General features: G+C 35.3%; 2 protein-coding genes across 12 annotated transcripts in view; one reads left to right on the forward strand and one right to left on the reverse strand.

The window, feature by feature from the left end:
* Positions 1-5,348, forward strand: part of git2a (G protein-coupled receptor kinase interacting ArfGAP 2a) — a 50,807-nt gene extending 45,459 nt beyond the window's left edge. For all 10 annotated transcript variants that reach the window (XM_028456738.1, XM_028456742.1, XM_028456740.1 and 7 more), the window contains one exon: positions 2,722-5,348. In XM_028456738.1, the coding sequence (XP_028312539.1) occupies positions 2,722-2,937 (216 nt within the window). In that variant the 3' untranslated portion in view covers positions 2,938-5,348. The remainder of the gene's footprint in view (positions 1-2,721) is intronic.
* A 94-nt stretch (positions 5,349-5,442) lies between these two features.
* On the reverse strand, positions 5,443-19,480 carry tchp (trichoplein, keratin filament binding). Of its 2 annotated transcripts, XM_028456748.1 has the most exons (13): positions 19,377-19,480; positions 18,253-18,442; positions 17,176-17,386; positions 17,018-17,074; positions 16,330-16,398; positions 14,593-14,766; positions 12,436-12,548; positions 12,304-12,370; positions 9,556-9,728; positions 8,262-8,343; positions 8,002-8,187; positions 7,139-7,282; positions 5,447-5,733 (listed from the first exon to the last, which is right to left on the reverse strand). In XM_028456748.1, the coding sequence occupies exons 2-13, from the start codon at positions 18,435-18,437 to the stop codon at positions 5,701-5,703; spliced, it is 1,494 nt and encodes a 497-aa protein (XP_028312549.1). In that variant the 5' UTR covers positions 18,438-18,442; positions 19,377-19,480; the 3' UTR covers positions 5,447-5,700. The 2 variants fall into 2 exon arrangements, with proteins under 2 accessions (XP_028312550.1, XP_028312549.1); XM_028456749.1 differs by lacking the exon at positions 18,253-18,442 and having other exon boundaries at positions 5,443-5,733; positions 19,377-19,442.
* Between the last annotated feature and the right edge of the window lie 1,629 nt (positions 19,481-21,109).

Genomic DNA, 21,109 nt, shown 5'->3' on the forward strand with positions numbered 1-21,109 from the left:
GCTCTGAAACTGAAGATTTGTGTAAAACTTGCTCTATTCAACGGCTGATTTCAAAAGAACGAAACGAGCCAGGAACAAATCTTTTTTTTTTTGATGAAAGTAGAGGCTTCAATCTTTCAGAATCTGGTGTCAGATTTCAGATAGTCATAGTAGAAAATATTAATAAAATATTCTGTGGGTCTTTAAAATCAGTCAAAATGCTCAAAAATGGCTGGCACTGAGGGGGGTAGAAATTCTGAAAATGGCTGGCACTGAATGAGTTAATAACTACTGGGACAAAAGTGACGGATTTCTCTTTTCTCTTTTTCATCATTTATTTATTTAGCTAACATTAAAAAACAACAAGCTTTCAACGAGGGAACGAAGCCCAAAGAGCTCCACCCCTTTAATAAACACAAATCATTCAAAATAAGAGCTAACAAACAAACACTTATAAAACCATGAGACAAAATGCACAATTAAACTTTGATATATGAGGAAAAGTAATATATAAACAATGTTCAGAAAAATTATATCAAAAGACAAATTAAAATATTAAACAAAATATTAATTGAAGATCAAAAATAGAAATACAAACTTAAAATATATACACGTGAATACATATGTACATGCAAATACAAACATACATACTACACGTGGATTGTAATGATGGTGGCATAGAGTAAAGTGAGAGAGGGCATGATGTAATTAGATGTTATGTAGGAGGACGTAGAAATGGATAAGATGTTTTTTTAACTGCTTTTATAGAGTGGTTAGGAGGATATGGATGTTATTGGGGAGGAGGTCATCTATACCAAAGCAGAGAGCCTCTATAGGATATGTTAAACTGATGACGTGATGTACGGGCAAAGGGTAGATATAGAGAATCATTGTCATTACTGTTATTTTTACGATTGTGTATTTGAAGTTAAAGTAATTAAAAAAAATTGAAAAGTGACAGAAACATCTTGCTTACTGTAAATAAACTTGTGTAAAAACTAGAGGTGAACGATTTTGGAAAATATTCTAATTGCGATTTTTTTTTCTCCTCAATATTGCGATTTAATGTGCGATTATTTTTTCAAGGGCATCTTGTCATGTATTTTTCACTGAACACAAGCAATAAATCAATCTGTTTCATAATAAACCATTTCAGATTTATTTAAACTTTAAATAAATATAAAATATACATTTTAAAGCACCGATTACAACAATAAAGCAAATAAATCTGTGGCTTAACTCTTCAACATATATAACTCACGGGATTAGTTTTACCGAAGGACCACATACGATGTGTAATAATTGCGGAGAATGTCTGTGATGTTAATCCTATGCGAATAGGGCTCATGTCAGTAATTTGTAAAGTAAAAATTCCCCCGTAAATGACCTACTATATTTTGCTCATAAGAAACGAGGAGCACCAGTAGATTCATTACACCACCTCTGGTTCCACATATTGTGTATGTTTTACGTAAAATCCATTTTTTGGTTTTGATTTATTTATGTATTAATAATGTTTCAATTCACCAGTGATGTGACTTATGCGTTGCTTCTTTTTATGTCCGGACCGGGAGCAAAAGTCCGCCCAGTCACCAGTTTATCTGGATACTATTTGTACCCTAACACCGATGGTAAAGTTGTCATATATTCACAAATTTGGACTTCCAGCATCAATAACTCTTTAACGAAACATCATCGACACACAAATTACACCTCTGACATCAGTGTGAGGTGGACAACATGATACAAGATCATTTTTTATCAAACACAGCAGAGGAAAAGTCCGTCTGTCGGTCGTTCTATGTGGTGAGATTAAAACATATGATGCTCTCGGCCTAGTTTCCTCGTAAATATCCAAATATCACACAAACATATTTAATTTTAAAACAGAAAAACGCTGCTTGTTTGTTTTTTTTGTTTTCCTGTTTCTGGTTTTAAATTAATAAAACAAAAAAAAAAAAATAGTTTTTTTATAATTTTTAATTTGGTTTTAAAACAAAATAACCAAAGAACGAAGGGTACACGGATTGATCTGATGCGTGATTACGCGTTGTTTTGTTTCCGTGACGCATGTTTATTTACTTTTGGTGATTGTTACGCAATACGCAGCGGGTTCACATCATATCAGGGAGATGTCCGTAAATGTCAGCAAAATCTCAGGCGTCACATTAAAAGCGTACGTTGGGGGGTGATTTATTTATTACATGTGGTCCCTGAAAAACACTAATCCCGTACGAATAGTGCTTAACTTCACGTTTCATGAAACATGTGGACTGAACTTGTTAAACACTCTTTGAACTTAACAGGACAGTCTATAAATAAATAAACAGGTATAAAAAAAATCCTCTCTATAATGAAGTATTTCTTACCTTTCCTTAGGGAGGGCTGGTGATGGTCAAAATTATGAAATAAAATAAGTTCATGTATTTAATTGCAATAACAAAATATGCATTGCTGTCTTAGAAATATTGCACTTCTTTTAGTGTAGACCTTTGACAGCATGTGCAGAGAAAGCAGGAGAAAAAAGAAAAATCGCAGCCTTTGCGATTTTATGATTTCGCGATATCACAAATGCCATTAATCGTTCAGCCTTAGTAAAAACAAACATGTCAGATAGATATAATATAATATAAAAATAGGTTCACGACCACTAACCTATCGTAATGAGGAAATCTATCTGATATGTATCCATTTTAAAGTGTTCCAAACCTTTTTCTATTTCCTGTGTTTTTCCTCGTACAGAAACCTCAATCAGAGACGGTCAGAGGCTCCCTGCGTTTGTTGACGTCCAGCGCGTGTCGCCTACAGAGCGAGTGCCGGAAGGCGGCGCCGTCGGAGGGCGGTGGCCCAGGGACGGACATGCAGCTGGTCACTCAGCAGGTCATCCAATGTGCATATGACATCGCTAAGGCCGCCAAGCAGCTCGTCACCATCACCACTAAGGAGAACACCAACTAACAGCATCTCACTTTGCTTTTTCTACCTTTTTTTTGGTGTTTTTATGCATGCCTTGATCTATTTTTTTTATTTTTTTTAGTTAAGAATGTGAAAAAATGTTTAAAAACCAGGTCTGCTTGTTCAAAGAGGGAAAACACAAATCTTTGGGATTGTCCAGTCGTAGCAGCACAAAAACATTTTAAGGCACAAAGTCTCCTCCATTACAAATGATCTACACATTTATTATTATTATGTATATATATAGATATATATATATTACCTATTAATGCTGATCAATGAGGCAGAGCACAGTAAAACCATCCAAAGCCATAAACAGACAACGATATGAACCCTATTGTTGCTGAATCAGCCTCATGTATTGCACTGTGTAACGTCCTTAATGAAAAGTCCTACGATTAGTGTTGGAGTTAATTACATTTTTAAATTACAATTACACCTTCATTTGTCTATGGTCAATTACAACTCAACTATGATTACGTTGACTGTCGTTTTCTCCAAATTCAATTAAAATTACAATTATTTTTTCACCTGAAAAACAATTAAGCTCTCAATTACTAAAGTTCAGTTACAATTAATCATAATTACTGAGCCTTTAATGAATTCCATTAAACTTAAACTGTTAGCTTTCTGTTAGCATCTCTTATGATAACAGGTCTGTTTTGGACCCATTTTAATGCCAATTACAACTAGAAAGTCAATTACCTGAACCCAATTACAATTCAATCATTATTACAAGAGCAACATATTTTTTCAAATATGATTATGATCATGTTATAATTGTAATTAAATACCAATTACGTGATTCCAATAGTAATTGACCCCAAACCCTGCCTACTGGTGAGCTTTGGTGGTGATGTTTTCTGCACACGTGGCTCTGTGTAGCTACAGTTTGAAAAGCTATTTCTGTGCTTGATCTGGTGTCTGTGTACCCCCCTCTACCCCCCACCCCCACCCACACACACACCCCGATCACTTATCACAGCTATTTATGTCACATCAACAAATGCAATGTTGATTTTTTTCCAGAGCCTGGAGGTGATTTCCACCAGCTGTCTGAGGATAGAATGCTTTGGTTGGGCTCAATTATAATAGATAAATAATTACAATCATGATTTAATTATATTTTTAATTAGAAAAATAAATAAAATAAAAATCTGTTGCTTTTGTAATTGTAAGTGAATTGTAATTGAGTTGAGATAATGACTTTTTAATTGTATTTGGCATGGAAATTCTAAAAAAAAACTGTCAATATTTAATTTAACAAAAATCTAGGTTCAATATGATCTATGGTTTTCACATACGTAGTTAATTAATAAAATATGTTTTTTTAAATTGAAATCTGAGGGTATGATGACAGAAAAAAGACTCAGACGCCCACAGTAAAAATAATAATACCAATATTTCCATTGATTAGGAAGCGTAATTGATAATTAATCACAGTTGTGATGTAATTATATTTGTAATGATAATTATAATACCTTGTATTTAAAAGCGCTTTACAAGACATTGAAAGACACACTACAAGTTAAAACAATAGCAAAAAAAAGTGATAAAAACAAAGAAATGTAAATCAGAAAATAGAATGAACATCAATAAAAAGAAAGGCAGGAAAGCAGGGTTTGATTTTATAATTGTAATTCAAAAAATCTGTTGCTATTCTAATTTAGTTCAGCTAATTGACTTTGTAATTGTCATAGAAATTCTATATACACTGTCTATTTTAATTTAATTAAACAAACCAGTGGAACCATGTTACAGTTCAATATCTCACACATACATAGTTAATAATTATTAAAATATGTTTCACATCAACTTTTCCCACTACCTGTCAGTTCTCTTCAAGGTCATTTTACCATTAAATAAATATAAATCAAGGAGTATATTGACAAAAAAGGCAAATTGGATGATTGATCATATTTTATATTGTATTTACAGCTGATTTAAAACAATATAGTCAAAACTGAGCCGTTAGCATAAGAAATGCTAACAGAAAGCTCACAAGAGCATGGTTACGTTTTATTAAAGGCACAGTAATTGTGATTGATTGAAATTGAACTTTAGTAATTGTAATTGACTTCCAGGGGGGAAATAAATATTGTAATTGGAAAAAATGCAGGTTGTTGTAATTGAAAAATGTAGTCGACCCCAACCCTGACAGCCTCTACATGTGTGCAGTAATGCTAATGCTAATTCACTGTCGTCGTTTATCTCTACGTACGTCCATGTTCGGTGCTGCAAGCGTTGTTTATTAATGTTTGGGATAAAACTGTACATGTTTCCTGTGTCATCGTATAAAAACATTTTCTCCATCATTTGAACCAAGTTTGTGTCCCTCTCTGAGCTGGAAACCAGTTCAGAGACGTCTGCGTCTCCAGAACAAACTATTTTATAAATAAACTTAATTTATAACATTTTCGTAGACTGGCGCTTTTTTTTATATATATATATATATTCATAATGTCACATACTTTGCACAAAATGCTTTTTGTTATGAATTTATTTCACAATGGCAACAAATATTGACTCATTCAACAGCGTTACTTAAAATATACAAAAAAAAATCTTTATATGTAAATTAAAGCTGCTTAAGATGTTTTTTTTTTTTTAAATCAGATAAAGAAATCCTCCTCTAGACATACTTTACTATGATGCAAACCCATAGTTTTTCTTGGTCCTGCGTCCCGTTGTGCACAAAGAGCTTGTGTGTTTACAAAAAACAGCTGGTTACACACAACGTGCGTCATATTCAGTCTTTGGTTCTGCTCAGCTCCACGCTGAACGTGGTCTGCTGTAGATCTGAAAGAAATTACAAAGTTAGATTTAGATTTATTTATTACAATATCATGAAAAACTAAAATAAATCCCTTTTTTGTCAATTATGTCATAAATGTATAGAGTAAACCAGTATTTTTCAACCTTGGGGTCGCCTAAAATGTCTAAATTAATAATAAAAAAAATACCAATTAAAAGTAGATTTTTAATCATGATTTTTTTTTTCCAAAATAAAATGCCACACAGTCGTAAAAAACTATTCTATACTTTTACTTTCACAACAAAAAATCTATTTCAAATAAAATTCACAAAATAATCTAATAAAAAATGAGCTCATTTGTAACGCAGTATAAATCATCATTTATAATTAAATGGTAAAAAAAACAAAAATTAAAACATAATTATAAAAAATATATCAAAATGGGGTCAAGACCCAAAAAAGGAATTTAGACAAATAGAAATGTACTGTTAAGGATTTTCCTCACTAAACATATTTTTTAATTGCTTCATGCATAGATAACATCCATGTTCCCCATCCAGACTGTTCCATATCTTAACCCCTCCCCCTAAACAGAAATACAAAACGTTTCCTGGTTGTACGAAAACTTGGTATTCAAACTTAAATTAGAAAGTCCCTCTTTTTATATAAACATGTTTGGAATATTTGCTGGTACTGAATGTTTTTTTTGCACTATGAGGCCAATTTTGCACCAAATTTGCCATATTTTAACCTATTTACTTCCTGCCATTTCTCCATCAAATTTAAATACCTTTTCTGCACATTTTCTCCACTTTCAAGACGTTTATGGCATTTATAAACCCTTTCCACCACTTTTCCACCTATTGTCACAAATGTTTAATTTAATTTAAACATTTTGATTTGTCATGAACATTATTTGCCAGTTTAAATTAATTGCTCCTATAGTGACACTTTAAACCCTTTTTACCACTATTTCAGTCTGTTTTTTTGATCACTCTTATTTGAAACTTTTAACTTATTTCTGTGGTTTTTAAAATCCCATTTTACCACCTTTTCCACCATTTTTGGTCACTTTAAACCCATTTTATTTCTGATTAAAACAAAGATTTACATCTTTAAGATGACTACATACTATGGTGCAAATAAGCACAAACTTCCTGGATATTATTCAGATAAATAAATAAATGCGGTTTTACATTAACCCAACCCCCCCCCCTCCCCCCTCCCCATTTCTGCCACTTTAAAGACAATATTTACCCTTTGAAACATTTTCACCACTATTTTTGGCCACACTAATGTGAAACTTTAAACTAATTTCTGTGGTTTTTAAAATCCCATTCCTACCAGTTTGAATATGTGTAACTGTAAGAATAATGGGATTATATTATATCCTGATATCCAGCTTTGTGAATGATGTGCTTAAAAAAAGAAGTTGTTTACACCCTTTACCTTCTCCTGGTATCCCTTCGTGGCCATTCTTTGCGTCTCTTTCCTAAGCTCTTCTTCTTGGATTCTCAGAGCGTTTCTGTGCTCCTTTTCCTCCTGATGGTTCCTCCACTTGTCCTCCAGCTGCTCCTGGTGTCGCTGCTGCACCTACAACGTACGCGTACCAGTCATGTTTAAACGTCTGTGGGAAATAGGCCTAGTTTATCATAGTTTACCTCCTGAAAATGATTTTCAGAAGATTACTGACCCAGTTTTTGCATCAGGCACTTTTGTGTTTATTTGTTGAATACATTTTTACATTTTTAATAATCCCTTGATAATAAAACCTTGACCTGTTCTCTAGCGCCACCATCAGGCCAAACTTTTCAAATTAGAATTCATTTATTTGGAATAGTTTTCATCCATATCTTCTCAAATGTCCTGACAACATTAATGACCACACGAGTATGAACCCTATTGGCTTTCCTGCAGCGCCACCATCAGGTCAAACTGTCAGTTTTAGTTTTTTTTGTTACTACTTTGTATGCACATGCAGTTGAAGCTCAACACTTTTTAAGACAACAATGTTTCATTATTGCATTTAAATAAATTAGTTTATTTTATTACATAATTGATGTTTTTGACCACCCCCCCCCCTTTCCTCTCATAAAAATATTTATTTATTTATCTTTAATCTAATTTTTTGTAACATAAGTGAAAACAAAACCACAATGAAAACGTCATCAAACATCAGTTGTACTTTGTCAGGTGTGAGTAATAGGTCACACACACACACACGCGCACACACACGTTTATTTTTTGAATGGGGTCAAATTGACCCCAGGATAATCGGAGGTTTAAACCAAGCGTCTGCTGTTTGTGCCGACCTGAGCGTTTATCTCCTGCTTCCACGCTGTTCTCCGCCTCTCTTTGTTCTCCTTCTCTTGACCTCTGACCTCCATCTCTCGCTCCAGCTCCAGGATCAGCTCCTCTCGTCTCTTCAGGGATTCTTTCTGAGCCGCGCAGTTATTTTGCATCTTATGCTGCAGCTGCTGTTGCCTCCCGACAAGAACCTGTTCAAGAGGAGCGTTTTATTTTGGATCTTATTTTTTTTTGTTAACCTTCAAATGGATTCATGACCTCTGACCTCGTGCATCAGTCGCTCTCTGGCTTTTCTCTCCTTTTCCCACTGAGCTTCACGTTTCTCCCAAACTTCTTGAGCTTCCTCCCTTTAATAGAGGAAAACATAGATTAGTGTCGGAGTTTCACGGTTCCTGGCAGGGTTTCTCAAATGGGGGCATGTGTACACAATGGTACTACAGGGGGAGCCACTAAATCAGTGTTTTTCAAACTTGGGGTCGGGACCCCAAGGTTGAATATTTTTTATGGTACTTTAGACCATATTTACAGCAATATTTGTGAAATATGTGACTTTTTTTCTCATAAAAATAAAATGTCACTGTTAAATCTAAATCTACATGTTAAATATTAAATCTAAATGTTAAATGTAAATGTAAATGTTAAATTTAAATGCTAAATCCAAATCTAATTGTTAAATATTAAAGCTAAATGTTAAATGTAAATGTTAAAAGTAAATCCTAAATGTTAAATCCAAATCTCAATGTTAAATATTAAATCTAATATGTTAAATCTAAATGTTAAATGTTAAATATTAAATCGAAATCTTAAATGTTAAATCGAAATCTAAATGTTAATGTAAATATGTTAAAACCAACTATTGAATCTAAATGCCACGGATGAATTCAAATATTTTGCTAATATGCAAATTCACCAGAAGTACCAAAACAAAAGCTTAATGACATGAACGATTAACGAGCCCAAGTTTGCACTTCCAGTTATAAATTAGACATAAAGTATGGAAAGCATCAACAATGTCTGAGAAATAAGGGACGGATACTTTAATGTCCTTTGATTTTGTTTTTTTATTTAATTTGGGGAGATTTTGTGGAATAATTTGAGAAAAGTTTAGAGTTCTTTCAATAACAATTTACAACTGAATTATTTGGTAATTTACACAATGACTCATGTTTTCTCTGTTATTGTCACTTTCTGCTGTGGGCCAAATCGGACGCTCTGAAGGGCCGGATTTGGCCCCCAGGCCTTGAGTTTGACACGTGCTCTAGTTTAACTAAAAAACTGCATCTGAGCTAAAACATGATGAAGAACTAATTGTAGTAAAAAAAACGTCTTTGGGGTGGCCAGAAATTCTTGATATGAAAATGGGGTCACGATCCAAAAAGTGTTAAGTGCAGTGGTTGTGAACCACTGCACTTAACACTGTTTCTAATGTGTGTTATCACTCATTTATTCCATCATTATACGTTATAGTTGTTTTTAAATAGTTTTCTAAGCATTGATGTTGTAGTCAGACAAAGGGGGGGAGGCACTGGTTTAAGGGAAAGTGAAGAATCATGGGTCACCTGTGGAGGATTTCAAACTGGGCCTCCCTCTCTCGCTCTATCTGAAGCTGTTCTTCGATCACGTGTTTCATCCAGGCAGCGTCTGCGACGGCCTGTTTCCTCCGTACCGTCTCTAACCTCTGATCGTCCTGCTCTCCTTCCAGCATCGCTGCCAGGAGTTTACGGTCCACTTCCTGTTACACACGTGTGAGTTTGGAGGGAAAAACATTATCAGAGTGAAACAACACATACTGTAGGTGACTGCTAGGGTTGGGGTCAATTACATTTTTAAATTTTTTCCCAATAACAATGATGATTACAATTATTATTTTCCCCCTGAAAGTCAATTGCAATTAGGTTCTCAATTACTGAAGTTCAAATTCAATTAATCACAATTAATGAGCCCATCAAACCTCACCGTCCTCCTGTGTGTTAGCTTTCTGTTAGCATCTCTCATAATAAAGGGTCAGTTTTGTCCATCTTCTATCATCAAACTGTTTTTTTTATCTATTGTTTATCTTGTTAGGCTTCCTAATCAATGAAAATATTGGTATTAATATTCTTAGTGTGGGCGTCTGAGCCACTATTCCCCTCTATTTAAATTAGAAATGTTACAATGATCCACAAGAAAACTGAAATGTGGTGGAAAAACTTAATATGAAACATATTTTAATAATTGTTAACTACGTGTTTTTAAGCCATAGAACTGTAACATGGTTCCCCAGTTTTGTGTTTGATTAAAATGTAAATGACAGTTTTTATTTCATTTCCATACCAAATACAATTACAAAGTCAATTATCTGAACTTAATTACAAGTCAATTATGATTACAAAAACATTTTTTAAATAACATTTTTCAATTACAATTACGTCTTCAATTATCCATGTTAAATTACAACATGATAATGATGATGGGCATTTTTTTCCAATTATAATTAAGATTGCAAATATTATTTTCCCCTTGAAAGTCAATTACAAATAGGTTCTCGATTACTTTAGTTCAAATTCAATAAATCACAATTACCGAGCATGAAAATAAAAAACACTAAAAAAACGTATCCTTCCTCTTATGTTAGCTTTCTGTTAGCATCTCTTATAAAAACGGATCAGTTTTGTAAAATACACTAGAAAATATTATTTATCAATAAATTGGTTTTTATCTATTGGTTACCTTGTTAGGCTTCTTTACCAATTAAAATGTACGTTTTAATATTTTTGGTGTGGGTGTCTGAGCCTTTTTTGTGTCACTATACCCTTTGATTTCTAGTATTTTTTAAATAGTTTTAAATGGTTAATAATTGTTAACTACATACAGTGGAGCAAAAAAGTATTTAGTCAGCCACCAATCGTGCAAGTTCTCCCACTTCAAAAGATGAGAGAGGCCTGTAATTTTCATCATAGATATACCTCAACTATAAGACACAATATGAGAAAAGAAATCCAGAAGATCACATTGTAGGATTTTTAAGGAATTAATTGGTAAATCTCTCAGTAAAATAAGTATTTGGTCACCTACAAACAAGCAAGATGTCTGTCTCTCACAGACCTGTAACTTCTTCTTTAAGAGGCTCCTCTGTCCTCCACTCGTTACCTGTATTAATGGCACCTGTTTGAACTGGTTATCATTATAAAAGACACCTGTCCACAACCTCAAACAGTCACACTCCAAACTCTACTATGGCCAAGAATGATCACAAGAACGGTGAGCAAATATCCCAAAACCATATGGGGGGACCTAGTGAATGACCTGCAGAGAGCTGGGACCAAAGTAACAAAGGCTACCATCAGTAACACACTACGCCACCAGGGACTCAAATGCTGCAGTGCCAGACGTGTCCCCCTGCTTAAGCCAGTACATGTCTGGGCCCGTCTGAAGTTTGCTAGAGAGTATTTGGATGATCCAGAAGAGGATTGGGCGAATGTCATATGGTCAGATGAAACCAAAATAGAACTTTTTGGTAAAAAAACAACTCTTCGTATTTGGAGGAGAAAGAACACCATATCTACTGAAAAGTATGGGGGTGGTAACATCATGCTTTGGGGCTGTTTCTCTGCAAAGGGACCAGGACGACTGATCCGTGTAAAGGAAAGAATAAATGGGGCCATGTATCGTGAGATTTTGAGTGAAAACCTCCTTTCATCAGCAAGGGCATTGAAGATGAAACGTGGCTGGGTCTTTCAGCATGACAATAATCCCAAACACACCGCCCGTGCAACGAAGGAGTGGCTTCATAAGAAGCATTTCAAGGTCCTGGAGCGGCCTAGCCAGTCTGCAGATCGCAACACATAGAAAGGGAGTTGAAAGTCTGCTCTAGAGGAGATCTGCATGGAATAATGGGCCAAAATACCAGCAACAGTGTGTGAAAACATGAAGACTTACAGAAAATGTTTGATATCTGTCATTGTCAACAAAGGGTACATTACAAAGTATTGAGATTAATTTTTGTTATTGACCAAATATTTGTTTCCCACAATAATTTGCAAATAAATTAATTCAAAATATTTTGAATTACAGGACTCTTATCTTTTTAAGTGGGAGAACTTGCACAATTGGTGGCTGACTAAACACTTTTTGCCCCACTGTATGTGTAGAACTGTACATAAAACTGTAACATGGTTCAACAGTTTTGTGTTAAATTGTAGTTTTTTCATGCTAATTATCTAAACTCAATTACAATTGAATTACAATTACGACAGAAACAAATTTTGAAAATTACAATTATAATTAAGCCCAACCCTGTGCCGTACTGTATGAGAATGATGTGTTACCAGTTCCTCCTGCACTTGCTGGGCTCTTCTCTTCAGCTGAGCTCGGTATTGTCGGACCAGGAAGTGCCTTAATGAGCAACAGAAAACCAATGAGCTCAGTGTCTGAACCAAGGACTGGAGAGCTTCTCTTACCTCATTTCAGTCTTCTTTCTTCTTTCCTCCACCATCTTTCTCTCCACCTCCAGGTTTTCCAGCTCCCACTGCTTTTCCATCAGTGCTTCCTTCTCCTTTTGTAGTCGCATGGTCTACGACAGTCAAAACAGTCGCACTCAGAGAAACTCCTCTTTGTCAGATATTACAAAATGGTATGAAATACAATTTCTTTAATTTTTTTAAACTTGCGAGAACAAGTAATTGGTAACTAACTGTAATTGAAGAACCAATATAAAAAAAACAAGCGTTATGTTTATTACACCGTCAAAATTTTACTTTTGCTTCCTTAACAGATTCTGTTAAGTTTTTTAATAATTTTTTTTTTATAGTAACCACCTACAAAAGTGTTCAGTATGTTTTATGAAAATAAAGTGCAATCTACTTCCATCTAAAATGCAATGAGGAGTGACGTAGTTTAACAAGGTATGATGTTAGTGCAATTAAAGTTTATTTCTTTGTAAAAAAAACACGATGAAATAAATCGATTTGGACATTTTTTGGATCGATACAATAATCACGCTGTGAAATATCGCGATAAATCGCCAAATTGATTTTTTCTTACACCCATAAATGATACCCACAATGTTTAAAAAAAAAAATCACCATGAAATGCACAATCCAGATGAAAATCGGAGGATTAATTGAGGAACCAACCTGGCTTGAGTCAAATTTCATAAATATCAGTCAATTACGAACAGAGATATACATTTTTGAAATTTTGCCAATGATGAGAGAAACTGATCCAGAATCAGTTTATTGATCCGGATCCCATCCACATTGTAATGAATCTTCCATGATGTACGCCAGGTCTATCTTTGGTTAAAATGTTGTCAAGTATTTTTGACATAATCCTGCCAACAGACAAACAAACTAATTAACACCAGTCAAAATATGGCCTCTTTGGCAGAGGTTTGCGCTCTCTGGGGCAGATTTACTAAAGGTTTAGGGGTTTAAAAAGGTGTGCAAACGTCACTCCACATGCTAATAAGGGGTACAAACCCCAGGGAATCAGGACTGCATGTCTTCAGCGCGTCACAATGCATCCACAATCCATTTAGTGCGTTTTCCTCTGAATATGTAAAAAAAAGAATGGGAGGAGGAAATGCAAATAAATTAATGCAGTGGGCGCAATGCAATTCATCAAAACTGGAACTGTTTGCTGTGATTGTTTCAGCATCGGAAAATAGTACGACTGACAAGCAGGTGCAAACACGCAGAGATCAGCTGCAGTAAATGTTGGCACAAAACATAGCGGAGATGGAAAAAAAGACTCCAGTTAACCTTTCTAGTATATGAAAATAATTTAAATTAATTAAACAATAGTCAATTTTAACACCCACTGAATAAGAAAATGCAGAGTGTGAGGGAAAGAAAAAGGTGAAGACCCAAGGCGCCGCGTGTGGCTGTGGTGCAGAGTGGCTATGTGCGGAGATCGTTGGATGTCGCTTTGACCGTAAAACTCTCGTGTCACGTTGATAGCAGGAGCGTCAGGCCAGAATCAGTTGATCGCTGCTCGGGGGCTCAGACCTGTTGGATGATGATCAGTAGATCATCTTCAGATGGTGCTGATCCACTGATTGACAGAATCTATTGCTGCAATAACTCAGATCAATGGCATCAACAGATCAATAGGATGGTTTCTGTCTAAATCTGCCTTTTTTTCATGGACTGATCAGAGCAAAGTTACAGGACCTGACTGAGCAGCCACATTAAATTAGGGGGAAAAAATATCATTAGGTTTTAAAGTTTGTTGTTTTTTTTTTTCTTCTAAACAACAACTTTGTTCTTTGTTTATTATTTTCTACATTATTAGATGTTTGTGCAGCAAACAGAGAAGTCCACCTGCCTCCAATTGAACTTCTTCATTTTGTGCTTCTGTGCACTCACCTCTCCACGTTGAACGAGCAAAATGTTTATTTAAATTGGGCGGTCTCAACCACGACTATACGCGCACCTATTAGTGCCACAATGTTAGTGAATTCCCCACTGCAGGTGAGCAAACAGCGCCACCAAAGTATTTAGGGACGCACCTAATTTACCACCCTTTATTTCAGATCTTAGTGAGTCTGCCCATCTGAGTGCTCTTTGTAGTGTGCTTAGTATGTTGAGAACAGCATTTGTTGAGGTTGTGAATACCTCTCGCTCTCTAAGCCTCAGTTCTTCCATCTGCTGGCGTAGCTCCTCTGCTCTTTTTCTCTCCTCAGCTTTTCTTTTCTCCTCCGCTTGGTTCAACCTCTCCAGAGCCTCCTTTTGGCTTCGCTCATACTCGTTTTCAAAGCGCCTCGCCTCCTCCTGTTCCACCACTTCTTTCTGCACATTTAAAGAAAGGGTCGATTACACCAGGCATCAAAACATACTCAATTATGTAACATGTTGTGGGGATGGTTAACAGAAGAAAATGGAAGAGTAAGTACTGTGTTGACATAATAGTTGAGCACTGCTCAGTTAAACATGGATTTGCAACATAAATCATTTTAGACAGAATGATCAATGGAAACTCATGAGTGTGTTTCATCATTTTTTTAACCTCTTAAGCCCCAGCCACTTTTCTTTGAAAATTGCAAACCCATAACAAATAACATTTTGCTAAGCTTCTACATGACCGACAAGGTTATTTTTTGTTCAGATTGAAGTAGGACCCATACTGGTTACTGATGATGTGAAATTTTGGAAATATATGATACTAAGTGACAATAAATCATGTTTTAAATACAGTAATCTGTAGTCTGCCAAAAAAAAGCCTAGAGATTGATATCAAATATTAAACCAATTCTCAATAGAGAAGGCTACAAAAGCAGAAATAATTGAACATCAACTGCAGCAAGTTTGGTGATAATAATAAATATTAGTCCAAAAATAAACATGTTTTTGTACAAAAAAAGTTCAAGTGGAAGCCCACTTTGCCACAATTGTGCCAAAGTTTTCCACAAGTTTGGAAACAAGTTTGTAACTAATATGTCAGTCATATTTCTTCCAATCATTGTTTGTCTTATGTTTGACCACTAAATGTCACACATCCATTTTGTATTCCGGTTTCTGCTGTGCCATGCGTAATGCTATTTCTTGTTTCACTCTTGTCGTTACGCATGTGTGTTATTCAGCAATGTTTTGATTAATCATGATGATTGACACATTGTTGGAAAGTTCAGAACCTCTTAAAATTGGTGATATCAAACACTATGGGATCGGACTTTAGCTCTGGCCAATCAGAGCTGGATAAAGGAGGGACTCGCCATTTTACACATGAGTGCAATGCGCGTAATGGACGGATTTCTCGACGGAGACATGGCTGAGTATCTGTAATGGTGGTAGCTACCTGACGACACAATTTGAATTTATAAACAATGGAGTTTTATGCACATTTGAGCAACTTTTGATGAGAAACAACAAAGGGAAGACACAATTTGTCATCATTGCTGACTTTTTCCGCTGTGTATTTTCTGATTTTGTGGCGTTGTTTTGGTACGTAACATACCCGACCTGTATATCAGTGGATTCAGCATGACCTGTAGTTTCACGTAGGCTCTTGTTATAGAGCGTTGTGTTTATTTTGTGAGGCACAGCAGTGGGAAAAGCAGAGTTTGTGGAGTTGTCAACTCTTTCCTCTTTGAACATGATGGCATGGCGTGTGTGATGTGGTCTGTAGTTCTGAATGTTGTGTGTTATGTGGGTTGGCTACATTTTTAGCTGAGTTTCTTAGCATTACAGAGAGGTATTGAATGGGTGATTTCATTCATTGTTTACAACATTTAGACCCGTGAGGGTCACGAAAGATGGAGCTGCCCCTGCGGGCTGATCCGATGGGGCTGAAGAGGTCAAATGTTATTAGACACAAATAGAAAGTTTTTTTTTTTTGTTTTTGTTTTTTCTTACCTGTTTTTTTTCAGTGATCTGCTCCTGCCATTGGTTCACAACGTGGTCTTTGTGTAGCGTCAACTCAAGCTGCAAACACACAGAAACACTGAGCTATAAACAGCTGTAAACAGCTGGAGACAAACCTAGGAGCAGGTCAAGTATAATTGTAATTGCGTAACGGGTAATTAGTAGCAATTATGATGTAATTCTAATTGTAATCCACATTCAAAAAATGTGTTGCTGTTGTAATTGTAATTTAATTGTAATTGAGTTCAGATAACTCACATTCTAATTGTAATTGCCATTTAAAAACTGTCATTTAAAATGTAATTACATGGAAAACTGGGGTACCACGTTATTAAAATATCAAAATGTGTTTCTTATTAAGTTTAATTATTCTCTTGAAGATCATTTTACCATTTAAAAAATGTTCTAAATCTGTGATCGACTTCACAGGTCGTCTGCAATAAACCGTGGACGACCCACAGTAACTGATAGGCTCTTCAAGCTGAGAAGAGTTTGATGAAGATTATTGTAAATCTGGGCTGTGAAGGTTTTCAGATTAAATGAAAAACATGCGCTGGCTCTGCTTGCAGGTTCTCTTCAGCTCATGCAGGCGACTGCTTGATTTCTGAGACCATTTCTAATAAATACAATTTAAATCCAACTCAGGTCACTGATCAAAATTCACTTTCAGGTTGCCTACCTCTCTGAGATCTGGGTTGTTTTTCTTCCAGTGCTCGTGCAGCAGTTTTTCAGCAAGCTGGAAGTGAGAAAAAGAAAGATAGTTGTTTTTTTTTTTACAATCAAAAAAAAAAATTTGGCTAAATAATAACAAATAAAAGCCGTGGCTCAGAAAACCACCTTTTTCTGTCTCTCCTGCCGTGCTAAACGGAGCTCCTCAGTTCTCTGAAGCTGCTGATGTGCCACTGTGGAGCTATCAGGGATGAGCTGTCGAAGCTCCGCCTCAAACTCGTCCTGCTCTTGTTGAAGCATGGCTTTTAATCGATTCCTGCGCAACTCCAGATTGGCCCGTTTCTCCTCCTTTCGCTTCTCTTCATTGTATGCTGACAAACTAAAAATAGGGAAAAAAAATTATTAAAAAGAATAATAACCAGGATCAGCAACTTTACTTTACACTGCACTTAAGAAGGCAACTCCACACTCATGGCAGCTTTTACCACTAAGGACCTGCAGCCTGATTGCTAATGCTAATGCTAAAACAACCCTATGGACACCTTGGTTGTATGACTATAGACTATACATCTTATCATAGACATTCCACAGCCTTTTCAGTCTGAAAAAAAAATTAAAAATTAAATATTGAATAGTTATATTGTTAATATTTGTCATTTTTGCTCTTTTTTCATGACTCAAAAAAATTGTATCCTTATCATGAGCCCATTATCGTCTATGTCATTTTAACCAAATTTCAGGACATCCCACGTACTTTGGTCTAAAAATATTCACAAATTTTTACCAATTGTTCAGTAATTTTTCAATAGGCACACTGGAAATTTTTATTTAGTGAGGGAGGGGATGTGTCGATTTTCGTACGCCCTTATTTTTCTTCCATTTTCAGCTTCCAATATCTGAGGAACCACATCACATAGGAAACTGGAATTTGGTATAGTAGTACAGCTCCACCTACTCTCTCAGAATATACAAAATATCTGCTATACATCATATCTGATGGACATGTCAATTGTCAACCCCTATAAATTGGAAAAAAGTTTGTTGGGGTTTTCGGGCTTGAACATGTTTGGACCTTTAGTAAACAACTTTGGGGGTCGCGGGCTGAAAAGGTTGAGAACCACTGGTCTATTGTATTGTGAACTCAGTGTATCGTCCGACTCTAACCCACAAATAAAGCCCACAGGATGTCAACAATCCATCTACCCTTCACATGATCAGTTATTATTAGTGAGTGATTGGGTGGACCTGCTCTGGTAGGACTGTCTGGAGGTCCACTCCGCCTGCTTCTTGTTCTGGACTCTCTGTTCCCTGAAGTACTGCGCATGCTGCTCCCACTGCTGCCGACACCGGGCTTCATGCTCTCGCTGCCGGGCTAGCTGGTGGGCCAAAACCTGGGACCGGCGGTGCACACGGCCTATTGGCAGAGCCATATCACCTGGAGCACACATAACACTGTGTTTATTAAATCAGCATTTAGCTGATTTAATAAAGCAAACCCAACGTTGAATTAGTCATGGTAAGAAATTGCATTTCTCTCTATTGATCATTTCTAGGATGTTTATGTAGAAACCATTAGACCACCCTAACCATCAATGATTGACAGCACAACGGGTCAGAGGATGGTTAGCATCAGCAGCATCATGCTGTTGCGTTGTCCAGGAAATCCATTTCAAATATATTGAATTAAATCTTTCTCCTTACAATTTGTATGCAACCCTTTGTCAAAATAATGTACAGATCACAAATTTAAGGATATTCCACCCAACTTTGATGTAAAATAAAAAACTTTTTTTTCCAGATGTAGTCCATGATTCATATTTCGCTGAACTAGTACTACTTAGACTACTTGCATGCATTATGTTGAGTACTTTTACTGTGTACCTTTTGAGTAATCCTGTCAAAATCCTGTACAGGTCACAAATTTAAGGATATTTCATCCTTTGTGACTTTACAGTCGAGGAAACAGTTGAGCAACCACAAAGTAAAATAGATGAAAAGCTCGAGTTTAAGAGGCTTTGTTACAGTGTTATGAATGCAGTGCAAGGTGAGATGGATGCGCACAGCACCGAACTGTCAATTCCGGATATATTTGTGAATTTGGAAAACACCTGAACATCGAAAACAAACGTGTGAAAATTGTGGATTTGGGAATATTTCTTAGTCAAATCTCTCCGCATAGATTGGACCACCTGCTGTGTTCTGAACCCAGAGATTGAGGATTATTTCCTGGATGCTAAACACGGTCTTAAACCACTTCATTTGTCAATAATGGGAAACTTGTAGCTTCACAGATTGAACGGATTTATAATATGAACTGTAATTTATAAAAGTTGATTACAATAAGTTCCCGCAACGCGGAATAAACGTACCTTTTTGGAGAGTCCAGTTTTCCTTAGTTACAGTCACAATAACTTCCTGGTTACTCCCACGCTACGGGATAAACCGAGGATCAAAAGAAGTTCGAAAATCGCTGTTGTAAAGGCGAAATATTCTCCCCAGCCACAGTAAGGGAACACTTTTCTATTTTATCAACATATATATTTTATATAAGTGATTTCTCTATCCCCGTGAAAAGAAAAAAAAAACCCAAATACTTAAACGCTTCTTCTTCCTCCTGTTTTTTTAAATTATTATTATTATTTTTAATTTATTTATTTATTAATCCTTGTATCACACATTTTTGTCTCTCAACTAACACACATTTCCACATTTTATACAGTAAATACGTGCACAGAAATAAATTTAAAAAAAACCCCCAAAAAATCAAAAACTAAAGAATCAAGGATAAACCAAAACAAAAGAATTAGAAATCAGAACCAGAAACATCTTTATTGGCCATGTATGTTAAACATAAGGGATTTGACTTGGTAAACTGTGCTCTCTCTGAACAATGTAAACATTAAATAATAACAATCAACTAAAAAATATAAACAGTAATTAAAGACGAATATGTACAAGACTAAATAGGATAATATAATACACAATGTACACATTAAATAATCACAATCAACTTGGGCTGGGCAATTTTGCCTAAAAAAAAAAAAAAATCTCAGATTTTTTTAAAAAAAGATTTAGTTCCGATTCGATTTTTTTATTTATTTATTTATTTATTTATTTCAAATGCACCTAAAAATGACTGCAGACATCAGATATATTTTCAAGAGTGCAACTTTATTGCTGTGATTGTCCTCAAGAGTTAAAATGCATAGAACAATCCCAAAATCCAAAGTAAATGAAGCTCTGTCATTCAACAATTTCAAGCCTTAACCCAGGTTTAAGCAAAAGTGCAACAGCAACTTCACAGTAGCTTAAATTTTCTGATTAATAAATCAGATAGCTACATATTTTATAATATTTTCTTTCCACTGTCACAAAATGCTTGTTCGTGTGTATCTTGTTGGGTACTTTCGTTCTTACTATGGACTATATTTTGTTCAGCGCTTTGAGATGACTTTGTTGTAATTAGCGCTATATAAATAAAGTTGAACTGAATTGAATTGAACATATAACATTACAATTAAATAATAACAAACTCTTCCCATAGCATCTCAGCATAGTGTGAATAAAAAATTAACATAGCATCTTGTAGCAAAGCATCTCTGATGTTTACTTCACCAAAGGGTAAATAAATGTAAACAAAGAGGGGGCTGGCTCACATCGCGCTACAGTAGCCCACAAGGTAAAAATGTGAAAAAGTCTGAAAAATAGTTGTGGGGGGAAAAAAATAAAAAATAAAATAAAAAAATCATTAATATTTTTTTTCGAATTTGCAAAATAAAAATTGTTTTGATCTACAAATTTGAAAAATTGATTAAATCGATTTTTTGCCCAGCCCTAAAATCAACAAAAAAATATAAACAGTAATTAAATACTAATCTGTACAAGACTAAATAGGATAATATAACAAGATAATAGAACAGAATAATAGTGCAGTGGTGAGTGGATATCCAAACACTCGAGGTACGTTTTTCAGGAGGGAATGACACACTTACATGATATAAAGCTTGAAAAAGTGATTTTTACATAATCCCCCCCCCACACACACCCCATTTAAAATGCAGATTTATAACTATTTACAAAATTCAACAAACAACCTGTTACA

Source organism: Gouania willdenowi, chromosome 9, assembly GCF_900634775.1.
Source record: "Gouania willdenowi chromosome 9, fGouWil2.1, whole genome shotgun sequence".
NCBI classification, from domain to species: domain Eukaryota; kingdom Metazoa; phylum Chordata; class Actinopteri; order Blenniiformes; family Gobiesocidae; genus Gouania; species Gouania willdenowi.

Bases quoted from the DNA above. Each gene is read 5' to 3' on its own strand.
- tchp (XM_028456748.1), bottom strand. From the start codon at position 18,437: ATGGCTCTGCCAATAGGCCGTGTGCACCGCCGGTCCCAGGTTTTGGCC. The intron at 17,387-18,252 runs GTCCACCCAATC...CCCTATTTTTAG, and splicing joins AGACAGTCCTACCAGAGCAG to TTTGTCAGCATACAATGAAG. The intron at 8,344-9,555 runs GTGACCCATGAT...CCTCTATTAAAG, and splicing joins CAGTTTGAAATCCTCCACAG to GGAGGAAGCTCAAGAAGTTT.